This window comes from Scyliorhinus canicula, chromosome 3 (assembly GCF_902713615.1).
Source record: "Scyliorhinus canicula chromosome 3, sScyCan1.1, whole genome shotgun sequence".
NCBI classification, from domain to species: domain Eukaryota; kingdom Metazoa; phylum Chordata; class Chondrichthyes; order Carcharhiniformes; family Scyliorhinidae; genus Scyliorhinus; species Scyliorhinus canicula.
The window spans coordinates 105,641,146-105,666,571 of NC_052148.1; the positions used below are offsets into that span (position 1 = coordinate 105,641,146).

Sequence of the window (25,426 nt, forward strand, 5' to 3'; positions counted from 1 at the left end):
GAAGGAGGCGTAATGCTTCTGATTCTGACATGTGGATCAAGTGTCAGTAGGGGAATATTTAGGAGACATTGGTCATAGCTAACCTAACCCATACAATAATATGGGAAAGGACTCTGGGGCAATCCAAAAGAGAAAACAAAAATAGGGGAGAGCCAATTTCATTGGAGCGAGAAAAGATCTGGTTCAGCTAAATAGGAATCAAAGATTGGCATGCAGAACTGTAATTGAGCAATGAGCTACCTTTAATGAAGAGAGTTCAGATATAGTTGAGGTACATTCCCAAGAGGGGGTGAGGGAGAGCCACAGCGCTCTGGATGACAAAAGAGAGAGCAAGGTGAAGCAGAGCAAGTTTCAAATTGTTGGGTTGAGAGTACAGGTGAATACAAAGTTCAAACAGGAAGTGATAGAAAGAAAACAAAGAGAGAGTATGAGAAGAAATTGACAGCTAATATTTAAAGGGAATCCAAAGGTTTTTTATTGGCGGATGATTATAAAAGAGTGGTAAAAAGAAGATTGGGACTGATTAGTGACCATAAAGGGGTTTACTCATGGGCTCAGAGGGTATGGCTGTCTAAATGAGTACTTTGCATCTCACTTTACCAAGGAGCAACAGACTGCTAAATTCAAAGCAAAAGAGGATGTATTAGGAACAGTGCATATGGTTAAAATTGACAAAAATATATTAGAACGGCTAGCTGTACTCTGATCTCCTGATTGTGGCTGCAGAGAACAGTATCTATCTCCCACCACATTGTCCCATATCACTATCAGTTTGCCCATCCACCCTGCAGTCTTTGATCTCATCCTTAGCAACCTTGGTAACCACTGGCCAAAATCCTCTATCAGCATATACAGGGTAAAAGTATAATAAAAGGAGGGTGGTGCAGATTAGGGACCAAAAAGTAGATTTATGCATGGAGGCAGAGATTGTTAAAGTACTAAATAAATATTTCACATTTGTCTTTGCCAAGGGAGAAGGTGCTACAAAACCATAGAAAACCTAGCTATTCTTAAAGTTGATAAGTTACCAGGACTAAATGAGATGCATCCAAGGATACTGAGAGAAGTAAGGGTAGAAATTGTAGAGGTACTGGTCATAATCTTCCAATCCTTCTTGAATAAGGTAGTGGTGCCAGAGGTTTGAAGAATTGAAAGCGATACGTTTGTTCAAAAACATGGTGTGGAGGTAAATCCACCAACTTCAGATGAGTCACTTAAACTTTGGTGGTGGGAAAGCTTTTAGAAACGATAATCCAGGACAAATTAACAGTCACCTGGGCAAACGTGGATTGGTTAAGGAAAGCTGGCATGAATTTGTTATGGGCAATAATGTTTAACTAACTTGCTTGAGTTTTATTTATGAGCTAACCGAGAGGTTGATGAGCATAATATGGTTAACATGGTGTACATGGACTTCCAAATGGGTTAGTCGCTGATAAAAATACACTATACCAATATAGTTTTTTAAAAATACTATAAATCACCTTGATAGGAAGGATAGGAAACAGATTTTTTTTTAATTGTTGAGAAACTGCTAAATGTCTTTAGTGATTTAGATGCCCTTGTAAACAAAACATAGAGAGTTAATATGAAGGTGCAGCAAGTATTTAGGTAGAATTGAATGTAATGTTTATTGCAAGGTGGCTGAAGTATAAGGAGAAGGCTGTACAGGGCTGGGGTGAGACCACAATGGAGTACTGCACACAATATTGACCAGGGACTAATATATTTGCAGCAAAGATTCATTTTTTTTTTAATAAATGTTTTTATTCAGTTTTCATATTTTATATTGAACAAATTACAAATTGTTAGGAGAGAGAGAAAAAAAAAACAAACACGCAAAAATTAACATACATATTTACAGGTAAGCATCTTCGTAGTAGTAACTGCCCCCCCCCCCCCCCCAACATGTTTATTTAGTTTGGTTTTGGGCCTTAGCTAGCCATCGAACCCCCGTAACGAACCTGTAGCCCCCCCCTCCCCCTACCTTCCCCCGACTATTCTTCCTCTTGTACATTGGCCACAAATAGGTCCCGGAACAGTTGCATGAATGGCTCCCACGTTCTGTGGAAGCCGTCGTCCGACCCTCGGATGGCAAATTTGATTTTCTCCATTTGGAGAGATTCCGAGAGGTCGGACAGCCAGTCCGCAGCTCTGGGCGGTGCTGCTGACCGCCAGCCAAACAGGATTCTACGGCGGGCGATCAGGGAGGCAAAGGCAAGGGCGTCCGCCCTCCTCCCCAGGAATAGATCTGGCTGTTCTGAAACCCCGAAGACCGCCACTATCGGGCATGGCTCCACCCTCACTCCCACCACTTTGGACATAACCTCGAAGAAGGCTGTCCAGTACTCCACGAGTCTGGGGCAAGACCAGAACATGTGGGCGTGGTTGGCCGGGCCTCTTTGGCACCGTTCACATCTGTCTTCCACCTCCGGGAAGAACCTACTCATACGGGTTCTTGTTAAGTGGGCTCTATGTACCACTTTTAGTTGCGTCAGGCTGAGCCTTGCGCACGTGGAGGTGGAGTTGACCCTATGCAGTGCTTCGCTCCAGAGTCCCCACCCGATCTCCATCCCCAGGTCGTCCTCCCATTTCCTCCTTGTTGCGTCCAGTACGGTGTCGTCCCTATCTACCAGTCGGTCATACATGTCACTACAGTTCCCTTTCTCTAGGATACTTGCGTCCAGTAGGTCTTCCAGTAGTGTCTGTCGTGGCGGTTGTGGGTACGTCCTTGTCTCCTTTCGTAGGAAGTTTTTGAGCTGCAGGTACCGTAGCTCGTTCCCCCCAGCTAGCTGAAATTTCTCTGTCAGTTCGTCCAGTGTTGCGATCCTGTCGTCCGTGTATAGGTCCCTGACTGTCAGTGTCCCCCCGTCCTGCCTCCACCTTTTGAAGGTGGCGTCGGTCAGTGCTGGTTTGAACCTATGGTTGTTGCAGATGGGAGCCCTGTTCGACATTTTGGTCAGGCCAAGTTGCTGCCGCAGTTGGTTCCAGGATTGGAGGGTGGCTGTCACCACTGGGCTGCTGGAGTGTTTTTTGGGTGGGGATGGGAGTGCTGCCGTGGCGAGGGCCCGGAGGGAGGTTCCCATGCAGGAGGCCTCCTCCGCACGCACCCACTCAGCTTCTGGCTCCTGGATCCATCCCCTTACTCGCTCGGCTGTTGCTGCCCAGTGGTAGAATTGTAGATTCGGGAGGGCTAACCCTCCCCTGGTTTTTGTTTTTTGTAAGACCTTCTTTGGGATCCTAGCATTTTTACCCCCCCATACGAACGCCATGATGAGTTTGTCCAGCGCTTTGAAAAAGGCCTTGGGGATGTAGATCGGAATGGATCTAAACAGGAAGAGGAACCTGGGCAGTACGTTCATTTTGATCGTCTGAACTCTCCCCGCGAGGGAGAGCGGGAGTGTGTTCCATCTTTGCAGGTCCTTTTTAACTTCCTCCGTCAGGCTGGTGAGGTTCCATTTGTGGATCCCTTTCCAGTCATGGGCTATTTGGATCCCCAGGTAGCGGAATTTATGTCGGGCTTGTTTGAACGGCAGCCCCTTTAGTGCTGCCCCCCCCCCCCCCTTGCGGGTGTACTGGGAAGATCTCACTTTTGCTCATGTTGAGTTTGTAGCCCGAGAAGGCTCCAAACTCTTTCAGGAGCGCGATGATTCCGTCCATGCTGCTTTGTGGGTCCGAGATATAGAGGAGCAGATCATCCGCATAGAGTGAGACTCTGTGCTCTCTACCTCCCCTTCGGATCCCCCTCCAATTTTTTGCTGCCCTGAGCGCGATTGCTAGCGGTTCAATTGCTAGTGCGAACAGCAGCGGGGACAGTGGACATCCTTGTCTGGTGCCCCTGTGCAGCTGGAAGTATTGGGAATTGGTATTGTTGGTCTGTACACTCGCCATGGGAGCGTTGTACAGGAGCTTTACCCAAGCGGTGAACCCTGTTCCAAGCCCGAACCGCTCCAGTACCTCTATGAGGTATTTCCACTCGACTCTGTCGAAGGCCTTTTCTGCGTCCAGGGAGACGATCACCTCTTGTGTTCTCTCCCCGGAGGGGGTCATTATCACGTTCAGCAGGCGCCTGATGTTCGCGGTCAGCTGTCTACCTTTGACAAAGCCCGTCTGGTCCTCTGTGACCACCTCAGGTACACAGTCTTCTAGCCTTTTGGCTAGGATTTTGGCCAGTATTTTGGCGTCTGCATTCAGCAGAGATATGGGTCTGTATGACCCACATTCCGTTGGGTCTTTGTCTTTCTTAGGTATCAGCGAGATTGAGGCCTGTGCTAACGTGGGTGGCAACGTGCCCCTAGCTAGCGAGTCTGTGAACATCTCCCGCAGGTGCGGGGCCAGCGCTGTCGCAAATTTTTTGTAGAAGTCCGCCGGGAATCCGTCCGGTCCCGGCGCCTTCCCCGCCTGCATGGAGCTAATGCTCTCCATGATCTCTCCCAGTGCTAGTGGTGCTTCCAGATCCCGTTTTCTGCCCTCTCCCACAACTGGTATGTTCAGTCCGTCAAGAAACCGGTTCATCCCAGCCTTCCCCGTTGGGGGCTCTGAGGTGTACAGCTCTTGGTAGAAGGCCTTGAAGGTTTTGTTAATCCTCTCTGGTTCTGTTTCCAACGTGCCTCTGGTATCTCTGATTTGCGCAATTTCTCTGCTGGCTGCCTGCTTTCTCAGCTGGTGGGCCAACAGGCGGCTGGCTTTGTCTCCGTGTTCGTATAGGGCCCCGCGTGCCTGGCGGAGTTGGTGTACTGCTTTCCTGGTGGAGAGCAGGTCAAAGTTCCTTTGTAATTCTTTTCTCTCCGCCAGGAGTTCTACAGTCGGGGCCTCGGAGTATTTATGGTCTACCTCCAGTATGGAGTCGACCAGCTTCTGCCTAGCCACCCTTTGCAGCAAAGATTCATGATATTGATTCCTGGAATGAGAGAGCTGTCCTATTAATCAAGATTGAGAAAAATGGGTCTATACTCTGGAGTTTAGATGAGAGGTGATCTTATTGACCCATACGATTCCAAGAGTGCTTGACAAGATCACTTCTGAGTGGCTGTTTCCCCCTGCCAGGAGATTTTAAAACTGGGGGACATAGCCTCAGCTTGCCATTTAGGACTGAGTTAAGGAGACATTTCTTCACTTTGTGGCCTGTGAATCTTTGGAATTGTCAACCCTAGAAGGCTGTGTATGTTAAGTTATTGAATATATTCAACTTGGATCGCCAAGAGTTTTGGGCACCAAGGGGCTCAGGGGATGTGGGGATTGGGCAGTAAAGTGGAGTTGAGGCCAAAGACCAGCTATGATATTGAACGGTGGAGCAGTCTTGAGGTGCTGTATTGCCTACTCTTGCTCCAAGGTCTTATGTTCTTGCCATTTAGTTTGAGATAATATTCATAAACTGGACAAAGATTATGCACACAAGTTCAAACTGGTATAAGGCAAATTTAGAACTAAATCCCTAGAGTGGCAACTAATGTTGGGCTGAGTTGAAACATGCTTTTAAAAATAACTAATCTTATGAAATTATCGTAAGAAGTCTTATAACACCAGGTTAAAGTCCAACATGTTTGTTTCAGACACTAGCTTTCGGAGCACTGCTCCTTCCTCAGGTGAATGACGAGGTATACAGTGCTCCGAAAGCTAGTGTTTGAAACAAACATGTTGGACTTTAACCTGGTGTTGTAAGCCTTCTTACTGTGCTCACCCCAGTCCAACGCCGGCATCTCCATATTATGAAATTATCAGTAGTATGTACAAGAAAAATCAATGAAAAGCTGCAGAAAGACTTTAGTGAATGTTACATGATAGTATTGCAGGCTCATTTGTATTTCTTTTTTTTTTAAATGCAGGAGTTATTGAATCTATCTGTGTTAGTGCAGAAGGAGCTCTGTTCTGTTCTGTTGGTGATGACCAGGCAATGAAGATTTTTGACGTAGTGAACTTTGATATGATTAACATGCTCAAATTAGGGTAAGGAATGAACAATTAAGCATTGTTTTTTTTCCCTGTTTGGAGCAATGCATTTGGTAGTATATTAATGCTATGAAACTGAAATTGCACAACTCAACATGGCATACATTTCCTGATGTTCGATAAAATTGCTGTTTTTAAATAAGAAGTATTAATAGCCACCAGTGCACTTTTTAAAGAATAATGATGAAATGGAGCCATTGTTTCATGAAATTGGTCACGGTGAGCATTCATAACTTACCTGTCTGCTCTCCAATAACCCTTGGTTCCCTTGTAGGTCAAAAGTCAGTCTAACTCGGCCTTGAATACATGTTTCAATAAGATTACCTCTCATTCTTCTAAACACCAATTAGAACAGAAGCTGAACCTTTCCTCATAAGGCAATACGTTCGTCCTCGGAATCAGCTTAGTGAACCTTCTGTGAACTTCTTCCAATGAATGTATATCTCTCCTTAAGTGGCCAAAATGTCACCCCACCTGTGCTAAGGACTCCATACTATTCTCCCAGTTTTTCCATATTCATCACATCCATTCACTTAATGCTGCATTCCACATCAATTCTTCCAATACGTTTTCCTTTTTCGTTAACGCAGGATTCTGCATTATTATGTTTGATGGGGTACTCTACCTTGGCTGTCACATTTTCCTACTTCGAGACTCATCCCTTCCCTGGACCACCAAAGGATCCCTTGTCCTCATCGACCCCAGCGTCCTCCACATTAATATTGCCATAACCTCCAGCATAATGCCACCTCCAAGTGCATCATCCCCTCTGCCTTTAGCGTTCTGAAGGGGCTTTCCACAAAACCCTGGTCCATTCCTCAACCACCCGCACCTGCACTAACCCATGCAAGCACGCAAGATGTGACACTTGCCCTTTTAACTTTCTGCTGTACCGCCCCAAACATTCCTTCCCAGTGAAACAATATTTTCTTTCAATTTAATTTATTGTTTTTGTTGCTCATGATGCAGCCTCCTTTACATCAAATGCAGATTGGCTGATTACTGAATACTTCGATTCAGTCCACAAACGTGAACCTGAGCTGCTTGCTGTTTTAATTCTTCTCACTTCCATTCTGACCTTTCTTCCTTTGGCCGTTTACGCTGTCCCAGTGAAGCTAGAGGTTCAACATAGCATCTTTGATTAGGCACCTAAAACCTTCCCGATTCAATAATTTCAGACCACAGCCACTGCTTCCATTGTTTTGGACAGCAAATTCTGGTAATGATAGAGAACTTGTGTTTCTTTAAACACACATGAAGAAGGCAACAGGAACCAACCTCCTGTAGTCTTTTCCCTAGTCTTATATTTTATTTTTTCATGCAATGTGAGCTTCGCTGACAAGGCCAGCATTTATTGTTTAGCATCCCTAATTTTTCTTGGGAAAGGGATAATAAAACACCTTTTTGAACTCCTGCATTTTATCTGGTGTAGGTAACCACTGTGCTGTTAGGGAGGCAGTTCCAGGCTTTTGACCGACTGCCAATAAAGGAACAGCGATATAGTTCTAAGTCGGATGGTATCTGATATGGAGGGAAACTTGCAAGTGTCTTGGCTGCCCTTTTCCTTGTAGGTTGTTGAGGTTGTGGGCTTGGCAAGTGTTGTCGAAGGAACTTTGGTAAGTTGCTGCAGTGCATCTTGTGGATTATACACACTGCTGCTACTGTATGTCGGTGGTGGAGAGAGTGAATGTTTGTGAATGGGGGGCCAATCAAGCGGGCTGCTTTGTCCTGGACGATGTAGAGTTTCTTGAGTGTTGTTGGAGTTCATCCAGACAAGTGGAGAATAAATATTCTATCACATTCCTGGGGCAAAATTCTCCGACCCCCAGCAGGGTCGGAGAATCGCCTGGGGCCGCCGAAAATCCCGCCCCGCCGTGGCAGAGATTCTCCGCCACTCAGGAAGTGGCGGGGGCGGGAATCTCGCCACTCCGATCGGAGAGGCCCCTGCGGTGATTCTCCGGCCCAGATGGGCCGAAGTCCCGCCGCTGGGAGGCGTCTCCTGCCGCCGAGGTTTGAACCAACTCTGGTGGCGGCGGGATTGGTGCCGGGTCCGGGGGGGGGGGGGGGCGATCGGACCCCGGGGGGTGCCCCCACGGTGGCCAGGCCCACGATCGGGGCCCCCCGCTCAGACTCTGGGCCAGTGCCCTGGGTGCACTCTTTCTCCAACCGCCGCCGCCATGGCGGAAGCGGAAGAGAAACTCACATCGCGCATGCGCCGGTGGTGACGTCACCGACGGTGCATGCGCCAACCGGCGAAAGCCTTTCGGCCAGCCCCGCTGCCGGGCGGCGGGCCTGAAAGGCCGCTGGCGCCGGTTTTTTGCGCCAGTCTTCTGGTGCCAACCGCTCCGGCGCGGGGCTAGCCCCCAAAGGTGCGGAGAATTCCCCACCTTTGGGGAGGCCCAACCCCGGAGTGGTTGGCGCCACTCCCCTAAGCCAGGACCCCCCGTCACGCCGGATAGGGGAGAATCCCGCCCTAGACTTGTGCTTTATAGATGATGGCCAGGCTTTGAGAGTCGGGAGGTGCGTTACTCACTGCAGCATTGCTCGTTGAAATTGAAAATGTGAGTGTCTTTATGGGCAACTGAATAAAGCTCCATAAATTGTGGAGAAATGATCAGAGGACCTGCCCGTGGGCAGGTCATAACTACAATAAATCAATATATAGATGAGAAACCAACAAGAAGTATTGAACTAAATGAGTCAAAATTAACTTTAGATAAAAGTAGCCACAGTCCCAGATGCTTTCCCCTTTGAAGGGGAGAGCTGACTGGTGGTATTTTAACCTGAGGATCACCACCCCTTAGACGAGGGACAAGGTTGAGAAGGCGAGCCTTCATGAATAACCTTCATGAGTAAATTAACTTTATCTTTTACAGGTACCATCCTGGCAAGTGTGGGTGGATTTATTCACCAGGCGATGCTATATCTGCTGTGGCCTGTTCGGAAAAAGTCACTGGCAAGATCTTTGTATATGATGCCAGAGGAAGCAACCAACCACTCCATGTGTTTGAAAAACTGCATTGTTGTTCTCTCACCGAGATTAACTTAAATTCTGTCTACAAGGTTGTAGTATCGACTGACAAATCAGGAATGTTGGAATACTGGACTGGGCCACCCACAGAGTACAGGTTCCCCAAAAATGTGCAATGGGAGTACAAGACAGATACAGACCTGTATGAATTTGCAAAATGTAAATCATACCCAATAAGCATCACTTTCTCTCCTGATGGGAAAAAAATGGCTACTATTGGTTCTGACCGCAAAGTACGGATTTTCAGGTTTTTGACTGGAAAGCTCATGAGGGTGTTTGATGAATCCCTTACAGTAAGTGAAAAACCTATTTTTAAGAATCTAACATTTTTTACCCTCAATTATTGTCTGTAATGGGAGATGAAACACTTTTTCCACTTGTTGCAACAATTCATGTACAGATCCCAGATGTAACCTGCCATAAAGCTGCCTGCATTCGTGTTTGAGCTAACCTTAATTCAACTTTGTCTCTCAACAGCCAGTCATTAGCCACTGTGAGATTGCTAATTTAGACCCAATTTTGTCCTGAACTTTAGGCAGAATTTTGCTGTGAGCTTGCATTCAACAGACTGGATTAGGATTGTGAATATTTACCAAAGAAACCATTTTCATGTATGGAAATGGACGGTGTCTGTTGGCTGTTCAGCCATAGGAGGGCATTTGGGCTAAATCGAATCCTGCCCACTGTCCCAAGACATTTTATTCAGCAGTGACAGATATTGATGTTGGGCCTCTTGAAGCACACATTTAAAGCAGCTCCTTGCTACAAGCAGTAATCAGTGAATTAACTTCACGTTCTTTGTTCCATTTTGCCTATACCATTCTCCTGACTTTGATTTTATGCATCTTTCTTCCATCTGGCAAAGACTTCAGTTATCCTTCTGCTATAAGCTGGTATTCTCCTGTTGTGTTATGCTGCTTCGGATAACACAGGCTGCTACTTGATGCAGTCTTAACTAGAGGATGCTCCAGATTCTGAAATGAGTTCAACGTGTTTATTGAACTATTAACACAGTTCTCAAATGAGTTTGACTCTCTGCTAATCTAACTGTAGTAACTCCGTCTAACTGTACCAGCTTGCTCTAAGCAACGTGCTGGGGTGTGATGCTGCTGATCAACCCTGTCTAACTCTCCTAGATGTCTGTCTGTGGAAAGAGGCAGGGTGTTAGTGCCTCATCCCTTTTATAGTGTTTATGTCATGCCCCCTTGTGGTGATGCCACCTCTGTGTGTCCTGACTGCCCATTGGTTGTGTCCTATTGAGTGTTCACTGGTTGCATGTTTGCATATCATGACATTCTCCCTCAAACCCTCTTTCCTGCCTCAAGAGTTCATTGATGTTTACAGTCATTCCTTCAGTAACTGCCTGATTCTTTCAGTTCTTATCTCTGTGTTCTGTGTGAAGCACCTCCATGTTTATTTTTCAAAAAAATTTCTGTTTCCAATTAAGGGGCAATTTAGCGTGGCCAATCCACCCACCCTGCACATCTTTTGGGTTGTGAGGGTGAGACCCACGCAGGCATTGGGAGAATATGCAACCTCCACGCGGACAGTGACCCGGGGCCGGGTCCTCGGAGCTGTGAGGCAGCAGTGCTCACCACTGTGCCACCATGCCGCCCTGCCTCCGTGTTTCTGTTCCAGTGGTATGCAGGTTATAGCATTAAGGGCACCACTGAATTTGTATATGGTGTATAGTAGTTGACAGATGGAGCTTTTATTTTTACATACAGACTGGGAGCTACCATTTACTTGTAGCCCTTGCTCTTGTTCTCTGCTTGAAATGCTTTTTTGGAATATCTTGTATCATCCAGGGGGAAAATTGCAAAAAGATGGCACTTCCATTTTGCCAATAATGTAAGGCCACCTTAAGGTACTCTTAACTTGGCACCAAGCAAGATTTTACAGCCTTTCCTGCCGACGGGATCTTCTGGTCCCGTCAAAATCAACCCCTACCTCAGGTTCTCTGGCAGGTGGGACTGGCAAACTATACAAATTGTCATTGATTTCGGTGAGACCAAAAGATCTCGCCAGCAGCCAATGGCGAGCTGCCTCTGCCGTAGCAAAAGCCATGGCGGGGGGCACTGGAAAGTTCCAGCCACTGTCTTTTAACTATACCTGCTAAAATATTCCCATGTCGTCTCCTGGACTTTATCACAAACTGTCATGAAACAGAGTCAATTTTCCTATCAGCTCTTTGCTAACATGTATATTTAAAGAAAACATTTGGATGCTAACATGGCAAGCCCTGTGCCTGTGTCATTAATTATTCCTTTCTGAACAGCAAGATGTAAAACCAGCAGTCTAGCTCAGCTCTGCCAACATTGTTCAACACTTGGCACTTGCAGCCTAACTGGGCCATTAGATCCCAGAAGTGTTAAAGTTAAAAGCTTACATGTGATTTCCATTTTCATCGATGTCTGTGGGAAGGAAATTGTAAAGCTTGACCCATCCCCTAAACTGCTGTAGATCTATTCAGTGTATTCCACCAGGTCTGGAATTCATAGAAAGTTTATGAAGAATCTTCATTCATAATTATTCTGTCATAGAATTCAGTGCTCTATGAATGGAACTCTTTTATTTTAATGTTTTTAAGATGTTTACAGAACTGCAACAGATGAGACCACAGCTTCCTGACATGGAGTTTGGCCGGCGTATGGCTGTTGAACGAGAACTGGAAAAAGTGGATGGAATAAGGCTAACAAATATCATTTTTGATGAAACTGGACATTTTGTGCTGTATGGTACAATGCTGGGAATCAAAGTAATAAATATAGAAACAAACAGGTATATAATCCATGAAAATAACACTGCACAAAGTAAATGCAATAGTAGACTGGCAATGATTAAAATAGTGGTAGAATTGAAAATTTGATTTCCTATTACATGATTCTTTAGGTTTTTTTTCTCTTCCCTTCCTGTATAGTTTGTGACAATTTGCGTTTATTTGCCACCTTCAATTTAATGGGTATCTGCAAATACAGAAGCAGAAAAGAAGGCGAGCCAGCTATTATTACAGGATGTGGACTTCACTGGCTAGGCCAGCATTTGTTGTCCATTCCTAATTGCTCTTGAGAAGGTGGTGGTGAGCTGCCTTCCTGAACCGCTGCAGTCCATGTGGTGTAGGTACACCCACAGCGCTGTTAAGGTAGGGAGTTCCAGGATATTGACCCAGCGACGGTAGAGGAGTGACAGTATATTTCCAAGTCAGGATGGTAAGTGGTTTGGAGGGGACTTGCAGGTGGTGGTGTTTCCATGTATCTGCTGCTCTTATCCTTCTAGATGGTGGTTGTTGTGGTTTTGGAAGGTGCTCCCTAAGGAGTCTTGGCAAGTTCCTGCAGTGCATCTTGTAGCTGGTACACACTGCAGCTACTGTGTGTCGGTGGTGGAGGGAGTGAATGTTTGTGGAAGGGATAGCAATTAGGCAGGCTGCTTATCCTGGATGGTATCAAGCTTCTTTAGTGTTGCTGGAGCTGCACTCATCCAGGCAAATGTGGTTTATTCCATCACACTCCTGAATTGTGCTTTGTAGGTGATGGACAGGCTTTGGGGTGTAAGGAAATGAGTTACTCGCCGCATTATTCCGAGTCTCTGACCTCTTGTAGCCATAGTATTTACATAGCCAGTTCAGTTCAGTTTCTGGTCAATGGAAACTGGTGTTTTGAGATTTTTCTTCCACCAAACAGTCTCACAAATAAAATGTCATGGGGAGAGGGACTTGGTGAGATGTGTAAGACCCAGATACATGAAGACTGTGTCACTGATGACAGAATAGAAGAAGAAACGCCAGAATGGGAAGACTATGATTGGCATCATTTACCACGCAGTGATTTTGGCTGTCAGTTGTGGTAATGGCGTCTTGATACAGGATGCAGCACAACTGGAGCCCATCTTGAGTACCAGCTCTCTTGAAAGAGCTATCCAATTAATCACATTTCCCCCACTCTTGCCCCATAGCCCTACAAAAGTTTCCGTTTCAAGTATGTATCCAATTCCCTTCCGAAAGTTATTGTTGAAACTGTTTCCATCTCCCTTTCAGGCAGGGCATTTTAGATCATAACATCAGTAATCTACTCATTCACTATTGAACAGAATATACAACATCCAAACAGGTAATTTGACCCAATTACGAAGATGCATTGAATGAAAGTGTTTTTGATTATTTTGCATCTCAATAGTAACTTCCAATTCTGGTGGGGATCAAATTAAGGGCTTTCTTCAGCCACACAAGCTTTCAGTACAAGTTAAACTTGTGCTCTACAAGACATATATTCAAATCATTCTCCTTATGGTTTGGCATCAGAAGCAAGCGGCATTTGTTTAGCAATAACCTCCTCACTGACGCTCCGTCTGGGTTCCGTCAGGGTCACTCAATTCCTGACATTACAGCCTTGGCTCAAACGTAGACAAAGGAGTTGAACTCCAGAGGTGAGGTTGAGTAACTGCTCTTGACATGAAGGCAGCCTTTGACTGAGTGCAGCATCGAGGAGCCCTGGCAAAACTGGAATCAGTGGGAATTGGAGAAAAGACCCCTGCTGGATGGAATCATACCTTGCACAAAAGAAGGTGGTTGTGATTGTTCAGTTCCAGGATACCATTGCTGGAGTTTCTCAGCTTCAAGTCCTTGGCCCAGCCATCTTCAGCTGCTTCATAAGGTCAGAAGTGGGACGTTTGCAGATAATTGCACAATGTTCAGAGCTATTTGTCACTCCACAGATACTGAAGCAGTCCAGATCCAAGTGCAGACAATGTCCAGCTTGGGATAACAAGTGCCAAGTAATATTTGTGCCACACAAGTTTGAGGCAATGACCATCTCCAACAAGAGAATCTAACTATTGTCCCTTGATATTTAGTAGCATTACCGTGCTAAATCCCCCAATAACAACATCCTGGGGCTTATCATTGACCAGAAACTGAACTGGACTAGCCATAAAAATACTGTGGCTACAAGAGCAGGTCAGAGGCTAGGAATCCTGACTCCACAAAGCCTGTCTACCACCTACAAGGAACAAGTCAGGAATGTGATGGGATACTCTCCATTTGCCTGGATCAGTAGCGCTCCAACAACACTCAATAAGCTTGACATCATCCAGCACAAAGCAGCCCGCTAACCAGAATACTTAGACAGCACCTTCCAAACCTCGGACCACGATCGTCTAGCAGGGTGAGGGCATCAGAGACATGGGAAAGCCACCAACTGAAAGATCCCCTCCAAGTTGCTCACCATCCTAATTTGGAAATACATCGCCGTTCCTTCACTGTCACTGGGTCAAAATCCTGAACTCCCTAACAGCACTCTGGGTATACCTACACCATGTAGACTGCAGCAGTACAAGAAAGCAGCTCACCACCAACTTCTCGAGTTCGCGATGGGCAATAAATGCTGACCTAGCTGTCAATGTCACATCCCTATGAATGAATTATAAAAAATAGAAGATTAAACTGAGTCAACTGTCCATTTGAGACTTAATAGCAATTATTGCACAGAACCATGACCATATCCTATCTAGTGTTTTTCAGCATTCCAATTTCTTTCGGCACTGAACCTCTGGAAAGTTATATGCCTTGGAAGGGATACTACAAAATTTGGGAATTGGTATCTGAATGATACCAGATTTTAAATGGTTGAATTAGGAGGACTAGTTGCATAAACTTGATTTGTATTCCCTTAAAGTTTAGACAGTTGGGTGTCAAGGTCTTGAAAATATGATTTGATTTTTTTTTTCTTGTGTGGAATTCCAATAGGGAGATTGGGTGGGGGGAGCACAATCTAAAAATTAGTACTAAGATATTTTGCAGTGAAATCAAACATTTTTCATGCAGGGTAGTGGAACTCTAGAACTTCCTCCAGCCCCTCCTCCCACACACCCACAAAGCTGCAGGTGCCAGATCAGCAGCATTTTTGAAGACTATTGGTTATTGTTGAGTAAGGATGGCGAGAAATGGTGTAAAGGCAGAAACATTAGCATGGTGTTTAGCATAAATGCTTCACAGCTCCTAGGGTCCCTGGTTCGGTTCCCGGCTGGGTCACTGTCTGTGCGGAGTCTGCACGTCCTCCCCGTGTGTGCGTGGGTTTCCTCCGGGTGCTCCGGTTTCCTCCCACAGTCCAAAGATGTGCAGGTTAGGTGGATTGGCCATGCTAAATTGCCCGTAGTGTACTAAAAAAGTAAGGTTAAGGGGGGGGGGGGGGGGGGGGGGTTGTTGGGTTACGGGTATAGGGTGGATACGTGGGTTTGAGTAGGGTCTATTGAGTTGATGTGCAAACCAATTGTATCTGATTGACTGGCTGAATGTACTCAAGTACAGGAAGGATTAAAAGCATTTTGCCTTTACTGGAGGAAAAAGCGTATCCTTAACACGATGGAGAAAATAAATAGAAAAGTTGATGGGCAAAAACATTCCATATAATTTTAAAAATATCTTTTGGAAGTGAAGAGGTACTTCGGGAAATGTTTCCAGATGGCAGGAGCACAGTGACTGAAGAGTGGCTGGCAGTGGTTGAGTAAAGGGAGAGGAATGAGGAGTGAACTGAAGTTCAAGAGATGAGGAGTGAACTGAAGTTCAAGAGATGGAGGGTGGCATGGTGGCACAGTGGCTAGCGCTGCAGCCTCGCGCCAGTGGTCTGATTCATTTCTGGCCTTGGGCTACTCTATAGTTTGCACATTCTCTCCGTGTCTGCGTGGGTTTCCTCCAGGTGATCTGGTTTCCTCCCACAATACAAAGATGTGCAGTTCAGGTGGATTGGCCATGCTAAATTGTCCCTTTGTGTCCAAAGATGTGTAGCTTAGTTATGGGGATAGGGCTGCACAGTGGGCCTAGGTAGGGTGCCCTTTTGGGGATCGGTGCAGACTCGCTGAGCTGAATGACCGCCTCCTGCACTGTAGAGCTTCTATGGGTATGGAAATGTGCAACCAGAGGACATTAGTGCAGTAAGTGGAGTGATTTTAAAGCAATGTGTGGGCCTTGAAATCAATCTGCGGCACTTAGCAGAGCTATGAAAGGACATGGTAAAGTTTGTTTTAAATCTGAACAAAGTTGACACAAAAGGTGAAACCTTAGTGAAAGTGGCTTCCAAAGAGACAGAAAAGCACAAGATTTTGTTCCTTGGTCCAGGTTCTCTAGTTGGAATGTTTGATTTTTGGTTGTCCTATTGCATTGTATTTTCTTTGCTACCTTTCCAAGTTACTGCTCAAGTAATACACAAACTAATAGGACATTCCTGGAAGGATTTCAAAATGCTCTTAAACTAAAGGTGGTGATGGATAATGTATTGCCATGCTTTTAATTGCTATGGTCACATGTATAACTTGAAAACATAATGATCTTTTTCCCCCTTTTGAGGTGTGTGCGTATCTTGGGTAAACAAGAAAATATCCGAATGGTGCAACTAGCCTTGTTCCAGGGTGCAGCTAAACAGGCACAGGTTGTAATAACCATGGAAATGAAAGCTTCTGACAACCCTGTGCTACAAAACGTTCAACAGGATCCAACAGTATTCTGTACAGCATTTAAAAAGAATCGATTTTATCTGGTAATTGGGAATTTATGATAAGCAAATTGGTCAATAATTTCCAATATTGAAAATTTTTTGTCTACCTTCTGAGCAGTACAGAAAATTGTAATTGCATATCCTTGTCAAGAATGCTTAATGCAGATTGGCTTAATTCTTAAAAAAACTTGCATGCATTTCATGTTTCATAAGTTTCCTTTTACTTTGTATAGTTTGCATCGGCTAAAATGGCAAAGTGATACAGGTCAGGTATCCAAGGTTTTGGGTGGGGGGAGGGGTGCATATATAGCTTTATATACTCATTCTACCAGATATTGGCGCTCTGATTCAAGATTTAATCTACTAATAAGGCAAAAGTAATGAATAACCCATAAAGTTCAAACAGAATGGACTAGTCATGAAGGAACAAACACAAATCAGCAAGGGTTGGACTGCCAGGGCTCAACAGCCATGCATCCAGTTAAGACGTCATTGCTTTCTGATAGCCAAAAGAACTTTAACACGATTACATGTTATGTACATAATGGTAAAGTGGGCTAAATAGCTGGCTTGTAATGCAGAACAATGGCAGCAGCGCGGGTTCAATTCCCGTACCGGTCTCCCCGAACAGGCGCCGAAATATGGCGACTTGGGGCTTTTCACTGTAACTTAATTGAAGCCTACTTGTGAAAATAAGTGTATTATTATTATTATTAATAATAATAATAAATCAACCTTTTTTTTAAAATGTATTCTTTAACTAAGCTGTTGGCTACATTATTATTTAAAGTTTACAAAGAGGGAACCGGAGGACACAAAGAGCGCCGAGTCTGATCGAGATGTCTTCAATGAGAAACCCTCCAAAGAGGAGGTCATGGCTGCCACACAAGCAGATGGTCCCAAGCGTGTTTCAGACAGTGCGATTATCCACACAACTATGGGAGATGTACATGTTAAGCTTTTCCCTGTTGAGTAAGTTTTCAAGTGTATGTCAAACTATTTTCTTGTGAAATGTAACTTTTGTGCTTTAAAATATCTGGTAAATTGTGAATAATTTTCAGCTTTTTGGACTAGTATCAAGTAAAATGTTTGCTCTAAGAAGCTTTTCATGAAAATTCTGTTCTGCTTTAATTGAAACTATGTTCTGTGCTGGACTGTAAACTTTCCCCTCAAATTAAAAAAATGCTCCTGCTGTAAGACCTGACATTGTGAGCTTCCAGCACAAATTAACTCCAAGTAGATTAAAATTGCACTTATTTACACCCTTTTGGGTAAAGACATTTATTTAATCCTGTCCACTTTTTTTCCTTTTAATGTATTTCCTCTGGTAATAATAACCAACACTTTTTTGTTTCCTTGTATGAAGGTGTCCAAAAACTGTGGAAAATTTCTGTGTGCACAATAGAAATGGATATTACAATGGGCATATATTTCATCGTATCATTAAGGTACTTTTGACAGTTTATAGAATCATAGCATGGTACAGAATAGAAGGAGGCCATCCAGCCCAATGAGACTTTACTGGCTTTCAAAGAACAATCCAGTTAGGCCCAGTGGTCCACTCTTGCCCCACATCCCTGCAATTCTTTCTCCTTCAAATAGTTATCCAATCTGCTCTAGCCCTCCCTGTTGTAAGGAAAACAGTCTTAGATCCTCCAGTCGGTCCACGTAACTGTAATCTCTTTACCGTGGAACTATTCTGGTTAGTCTCTTCTAAAGACTAAAGCTTTTACATCCATCCTGAATTATGCTGTTCAAATTGGACACCGTACTCCAACTGAGGCTGAACCAGTTTTTTGCATCGGATCTCTTGTGCTGCTAAAGTCCCATATTATAATTTAGAAAACTGAATGGCCATCTATTTGAATAAATATTGGGTGGTTATTGATATAGAACCGCCTGTGCAGAAGTTTTATTTTAGGTATTTTCTATTCTAGAAGATTACGAGGGAAAGGCAGATTAAGCCTAACAGTTTAACCTGGAATACGATGTGCAGAGCTGGAGATTAAAACTGCTTGATTGATTAACCTGTAGAATTAGATTACTAAATTGTATACAATATTTATTTTCAATTGGTATGGATAGTACAGCATAGAATGATTTAGGAGTGCAGAAATTAAGTTTTATGTGTGTTTTATAATTAAGTAACGGAGCAGAATAACAGCATTGAGACTTTTTGCATTAGTTCCTCAAATCTCTAAAGTATCAATTGCAGCACATCTAAAAGTTGTATCAAAACTGAAAATCCTTAGACTAAAGATCTCATTAGTGGTTCATTGTAGGGATGTTCCTAATAATTATCATAGGTATAGAAAACATTGCAGTTGGGTATTTGGTGAAATGAAGCTCGACCATAAAATGATTTTTTTATTAAAAAAAAGAGAAGTTCATGTTGATCGAAAAGAAGAGTGGATTATTTTTGGTGTGATCAATCAAATCAAAAACATATAGTAAATGTTAAGACAAAGCATCTGCAAATATAATTTGAATTCATGCATCTTTACATAGGGTTTCATGATTCAAACTGGAGATCCAACTGGCACAGGGATGGGTGGAGAAAGTATTTGGGGAGGAGAATTTGAAGATGAATTTCATCCAACATTGAGGCATGATCGACCATATACACTCAGTATGGCAAATGCAGGTGCCAACAGTAATGGATCCCAGTTCTTTGTGACTGTTGTACCCACAGTAAGTCTTTAGTTTTTTGTGGTTATTCAGAATTAAATGTTATTACTTATCACTATTTAATTTAATATCCAAAACCTAAAGTTGTTAAAAATACTTTTTTTCATGAGATATCAGCATCACTGGCTAGGCCAGCAATTGTTGCCCATCTTTAATTGCCCATGGGACGGTGGTGGTGGTGAAACTGCCTTACGGAACCGCTGCAGTCCATGTGGTGAAGGTGCACCCAGGGTGCTGTTAGGAAGGGTTCCAGGATTTTTGACATGGCGATGGCGAAGAGACGGCGATATATTTCTAAATCAGGATGGGGCAGCACGGTAGCATGGTGGTTAGCATAAATGCTTCACAGCTCCAGGGTCCCAGGTTCAGTTCCCGGCTGGGTCACTCTCTGTGCGGAGTCTGCACGTCCTCCCCGTGTGTGCGTGGGTTTCCTCCGGGTGCTCCGGTTTCCTCCCACAGTCCAAAGATGTGCGGGTTAGGTAGATTGGCCATGCTAAATTGCCCGTAGTGTCCTAAAAAGTAAGGTTAAGGGGGGTTGGGTTACAAGTATAGGGTGGATACGTGGGTTTGAGTAGGGTGATCATTGCTCGGCACAACATCGAGGGCCGAAGGGCCTGTTCTGTGCTGTACTGTTCTATGTTCTAAGTGTGGTTTTGAGAGGAACTTGCAGGCGGTGGTGTTCCCATGGATTTGCTGTTCTTGTCCTCGGTGGTAGAGGCAACAGGTTTAGAAGGTGCTGTCAAAGGGGCTTTGTTGTGTTGCTGCAGTGCATCTTGCACATGGTACACACTGTTGCCACTGTGCATCGGTGGTGGTGGAGTGAAGGTTTAAGGGGGTGCCAATCAAGCGGGCTCCTCCTCCTGTATTGTGTCAAACTTCTTGTGTTGTTGGAGCTGTAAAGTATTCTATGTCACTCCTGATTTGTGCCTTGTAGATGGTGGACTGGCTTTGTGGAGTCAGGAGGTGATTGACATGCTGCAGAATTCTCAGCCTCTTACCTGCTCACAGTATTTATGTGGCTGGTCCAGCTCAGTTTCTGATCAATGGTAACCCCCAGGATACTTATTGAAGAAAACAACAGCCACACTTCCTAATTTAAAATGATCTTTGTCACTGTAATAACACTTTGAAAACTTATTTCCTGATTACAAAGCTTCATAACCTAATGCTGTTATTTAAAATGGTTCTCTGCTTCATAAATGTTTATACATGTCCAGTTAAGTGCTCTAGAGCTTGGTGCCAAACATTCCATGTCACTCCTGATTTGTGCCTTGTAGATGGTGGACTGGCTTTGTGGAGTCAGGAGGTGATTGACATGCTGCAGAATTCTCAGCCTCTTACCTGCTCACAGGTTTGGTGGTTAGCAAGGAGAGGCAGTGGCATACTATTATTGTCACTGGGCTAATAATTCAGAGGCTCCGGGTAATACTGTGGGGAACCTGAGTTTGAATCCCAGCGCAGCAGATGGTGGAATTTGAATTCAATAAAGAATCTGGAATTGGTTCACTGATGTCCTTTAGGGAAGAAAATCTGCCATCCTTACCTGGTCTGGTCTACATGTCAGTTCAGATTCACAGCAATGTGGTTGACTCTTAATTGCCCTCTGAAATGTTCTAGCAAGCCACTAGGTTTAAGGCAATAAGGGATGGGCAACAAATGCTGACCTTGTCAGTGATGCCTACATCCTATGAGTTTTTAAAAAATCTGTGAAAAGGGTAAAATGGAGGCTGTATGGACTAGTAATATTCAATTACTTGAATGCAAAGCATAGTGAATTTATGAAATGGATTTCAGTGGGACCAATTGTGTCAGCACACTGGAGAGTTGGATAAGTATATGGAGAAAAAACCGGTTTGACAAACAGAATTAGAGAAGTAAGCTATTTGACTCCTCAAGCCTACTCTACCATTCAATATGATCGTGGCTGAATTTACATTTGAGTTATGTCTTCCCATTCTATACTCATATCCCTTGATTCCCAGAGTACCCGCAAAACTCTAGCTTGAATAAAGACAATGACTCAGCATCCACAGCTTTCTGGAGAGAATTCCAGAGGTTCGTAACACTTTGAGTGAGTTGTGAGAAATATTGAGCTGTGAGAGATTGGGGTGGCAGGGTGGCACTGTGGTTAGCACTGCTGCCTCACAGCGCCAGGGGCCTGGCTGCAATTCCAGCCTTGGGTGACTGTATGGAAATTGTACTGTCTGCCCAAATTTCCTGCAGTCCAAAGATATGCAGATTTGGTAGATTGGCCATGCCAAAATGTTAGGTGGGGTTACGGGCATAGGGTGGGAGCATGGGCCTAGGTAGGGTGCTCTTTCAGAGAGTCGGTGCACACTCGAATGGCCTCCTACACTGTAGGGATTCTATGATTGTGGAATATTCTGCAGCTTGGACTCTGAAACCAGCCAAACGAATTGCACTGTTATTTTCTGATCCTGACCAGTTAAATGCATAATGGGTAATTATTATGTCCAATTGTGAAAAACTAGTTAGTAGTGAAAGGATCTATAAATGGCTGCCAGTTGTAGTCAACATATTGGGAAATTAAATGTAAAACTAGCTAATTCACACATTGTTTGCAATCTTTTCCAAAACGATTTAATTAAAAAAAAATTAAAGTTAAACTATAACTCGGTTTCCTCCATTTGATCTTGTATTTTCAGTAAAAAGTCTACTCTATAATTTTACCGTTTAAATGATTTCCTATTTTTTATTCTTTTACAAGATGTGGGCTTCATTGGCTCGGCCAGCATTTATTGCCCACCCCTACTTGTCCTGGAGACGGTGTGGTGAGCTGTCTCCTTGAATCACTACAATCCATGTGGTGTTGGTGCACCCACAGAACTGTTAACGAAAGAATCCCAAAGTTTTGACCCAGTGACAGCGAAGGAACAGTGGTACCTTCCAACAGTTCCAAGGCAGGATGGTGTGTAGCTTGAAGGGGAACTTGCGCATGGTGGTGTACCTAGTATTCTAAACTTTAAATGAGATTTGAACAGATTAGCTTAAAGATAATTACCAGACAACATCTATTCATTATCCAGACGCCAGGTAACATAGATCTTGAGGATGAGACAAGGTGTAGAGAGTTGAGACTTGTCTGAGAGAATGACATCAGAGTAACCATATTAAAAATCCAAGAATACAGTGAAAGAGCATCTTTATTGTCAGGTCAGTGTAGCATGCTCAAAGTTCAGAAAACACCTTGGTGAAATAGAGCCTCTGGCTGTGCCCTTTATCTCTCCCCGACAACCCCTCCCATATTTTATTTGATCAATTTCATTTATTATTAAGCAAGAAATCATTGTTGAAAAAACTTAAAATTGTACAATTTGTGAAGCTTCTTTATCAAATTGTTTATTGGCCATTTTTATTGTGAAATGTTAAGTAGTAACCGGGTTTAATTTTTGTTCATTCTAGCCGTGGCTCGACAACAAGCATACAGTTTTTGGCCGTGTGACAAAAGGAATGGAAGTGGTCCAGAGGGTTGCCAATGTGAAATGTAATCCAAAAACAGACAAGCCTTATGAAGATATCAGTATAATCAATATTACTGTAAAATAAAAGTTCTACCGTAACCAAGTCGAAAATATAAATTGAAGATTGTTTCCATTTTGTGAAAGTAATTTTGTAACTTTATTTTTTTTACAGAAGGGATGGATGGGTTTTGTAATGTTTATCCATGTAATGCCAATAAATAGTGGAAAATCATGTCCTTTTAAACAGTGAAGCCTGTGGTACTGCCTCCGTGTCTGATTTTAAATTGTACATTTGGACCTCGCTCAACCTGCTCCAGTATGTAATGTTGACTGAGTTAGAATTAAATGCTTTTCCTCCTCCTGCAATATATGAATTTAATTTCATACAGCTCCTATTACTGCACAACAATATATCACTTGCAGTAGGCAACCTTCAGCTGCAAAATAATGGAAATATGTTAATTGTGTGTGCGTTGTAAGCATACACCTGAGTTGGATTCTCCGCACCCAGACGCCAAAATCTAGGCCGTCTGCAGGGTGGAGAATCCAATTTGACACGCAAAATTGGGACCGGTGCCGGTTCCCCAATTCTCTGGGTCCTGCAGAGTGTGCCGCAAAACACCTACAGCGGCCATTGCTGGAGGCCCAGCCCGCCATTATCTGCCCTTGCCGGCCGGCTGAAGTCCCAACGGTGTGGATCTAATATGGTCCGTGGCCGCCCTGGTCGGGGGCGGGCCGATCGGAGGACCGAGGGGGGGGCCTTATACTCGGCTGGGCAATGTTTGGTCGGGGTCAAGCGCACGGCCAATCAGAGAATCTATCTTTAGTGTCCAGCTCCGCGGTCTGAGTCCGCCATGGAGCACGGTGCGGCCACTGGAGGTCGTCGCTGCGGTACGCATCCGCGGCCGTTGGCCCGGAAGTCAAGTGGCCTGTATCTGCAGCAAAAGTTGCTAGATTTCCGCCAGTTTTTCTGGCGTGAAAGTCCACGGTTTTCACAATACGTGGAGACATAGTCCCAAAAACAGAATCCAGCCACTGGTGTGTGCCCCCAACTGTTGCAACCCCCGAGTTGTTATATTCGGGATGGTACTTTGGTAACTTCTCTGGGAGGCTTATAAGCAAAGAACTTGTAACACTGCAAGATGCTTTTATGTAATCATTTTCTATATCTCTGCTTATTTTGTGATTTAAAGAGGTCGGTATACTTTGAAGAGAACCACAGAAGCATTTAAAACTATTGAGATGCAAGAAATGATGGCCTACCAAGGTTGGTTAGCTGCCAGTATTAACTTTTCATGAGGGGATTTGGCATGGAAGATGGGTAGGTGATGTACAGCTCAGCATCACCTACAGATTTGAGACCAAGTGTCTTAAGCAGTTTTGGTAATGTGATCTTGGATGATAATTCCAATGTTGTGGATGGTTATCACATAAGTGAAAGCAAGTGTAAGATGGTGGTAGTTGAGATATAAATTGTACTACAGGGGATGATATAGCACATTTGCCTAATATTTAGGAATTTAATTTGATTTATTGTCACGTGTATCGAGGTATAGTGAAAAGTATTGTTCTGTGTACAATCCAGGCAGATAGTTCCATGCATGAAAAAAACATAAGACATGCATAAATACACGACGTTACATAGGCACAGGCATCAGGTGAGCATATGGAGTGTAGGACAACTCAGTGGAGAAGGTGTGTGAAGAGATTAGTTCAGTCCATAAGAGGGCCATTCAGGAGTCTGGTAACAGCAGGAAAGAAGCTATTTTTTAACCTGTTTGTGCGTGTTCTCAGACTTGTATCTTCTATCCGATGGAAGAAGTTGGAAAAGAGAATAACCTGGGTGGCAGGGGTCTTTGATTATGCTGCCCGCTTTCTCAAGGCAGTGGGAGGTGTAGACAGAGTCAATGGATGGGAGGCGGGTTCACATGATGGACTGGGTTGTGTTCATTCCTGTAGTTTCTTACGGTCTTGGGCCAAAGTTGCCATACCAGGCTGTGATGCAGACAGATAGGATACTTTTTTTATGGTGCATCTGTAAAATTTGGTAAGAGTCTATGTGGACATGCCAAGTTTCCTTAAATTTCCTGAGGAGGTATAGGCGATGTTGTGCTTTCTTGGTCATAGCATCGATGTGGGTGGACCAGGACAGATTGTTGGTGATGTGCACACCTAGGAATTTGAAGCTGTCAACCATCTCCACCTCGGCCCCGTTGATGCAGATAAGGGTGTGTACAATACTTTGCTTCCTGAAGGCAATTAACAGCTCTTTAATTTTGCTGGCATTGAGGGAGAGATTGTTGTCGCTACACCACTCCACTAGGTTCTCTATCTCCCTCCTGTATTTGTTGTTCAAGATCCGACCCACTACGGTCATGCCATCAGCAAACGTGTAGATGGAGTTGGAGCCAGATTTTGCCAGTCGTGTGGATAGAGTACAGTAGGGGGCTAAGTACACAGCCTTGCAGGGCCCCGGTATTAAGGACTATTGTCGAGGCGTCATTGTTTATCCTTGCTGATTATGGCCTATGGGTCAGGAAATTGAGGATCCAGTGCAGAGGGAGGAGCCAAGACCTAGGTTTTGAGTTTTGATATGAGCTTGGCTGGAATTATGGTGTTGAATATGGAGCTGTAGTCAATGAATAGGAGTCCTGACGTAGGAGTCTTTGTTGTCGAGATGCACCAGGGATGTGTGTAGTGCCAGGAAGATGGCATCCGCTGTGGACCAGTTGTGGGGGAGTAACAGGGGAGAAGATGAAATATGAGTGCAAGCTAGCTAGGAAAATAAATGA

At 44.2% G+C, this 25,426-nt stretch overlaps 1 protein-coding gene across 1 annotated transcript in view; it reads left to right on the forward strand.

The window, feature by feature from the left end:
* The window catches only part of ppwd1 (peptidylprolyl isomerase domain and WD repeat containing 1), a 34,032-nt gene extending 11,147 nt beyond the window's left edge, over window positions 1–22,885 (forward strand). The window contains exons 4-11 of the mRNA XM_038791040.1: window positions 5,826–5,946; window positions 8,826–9,273; window positions 11,571–11,761; window positions 16,317–16,506; window positions 17,255–17,436; window positions 17,831–17,912; window positions 18,973–19,155; window positions 22,576–22,885. Coding sequence (XP_038646968.1) covers window positions 5,826–5,946; window positions 8,826–9,273; window positions 11,571–11,761; window positions 16,317–16,506; window positions 17,255–17,436; window positions 17,831–17,912; window positions 18,973–19,155; window positions 22,576–22,719 — 1,541 coding nt within the window. The 3' untranslated portion in view covers window positions 22,720–22,885. The remainder of the gene's footprint in view (window positions 1–5,825; window positions 5,947–8,825; window positions 9,274–11,570; window positions 11,762–16,316; window positions 16,507–17,254; window positions 17,437–17,830; window positions 17,913–18,972; window positions 19,156–22,575) is intronic.
* The last annotated feature ends 2,541 nt before the right edge of the window (window positions 22,886–25,426 follow it).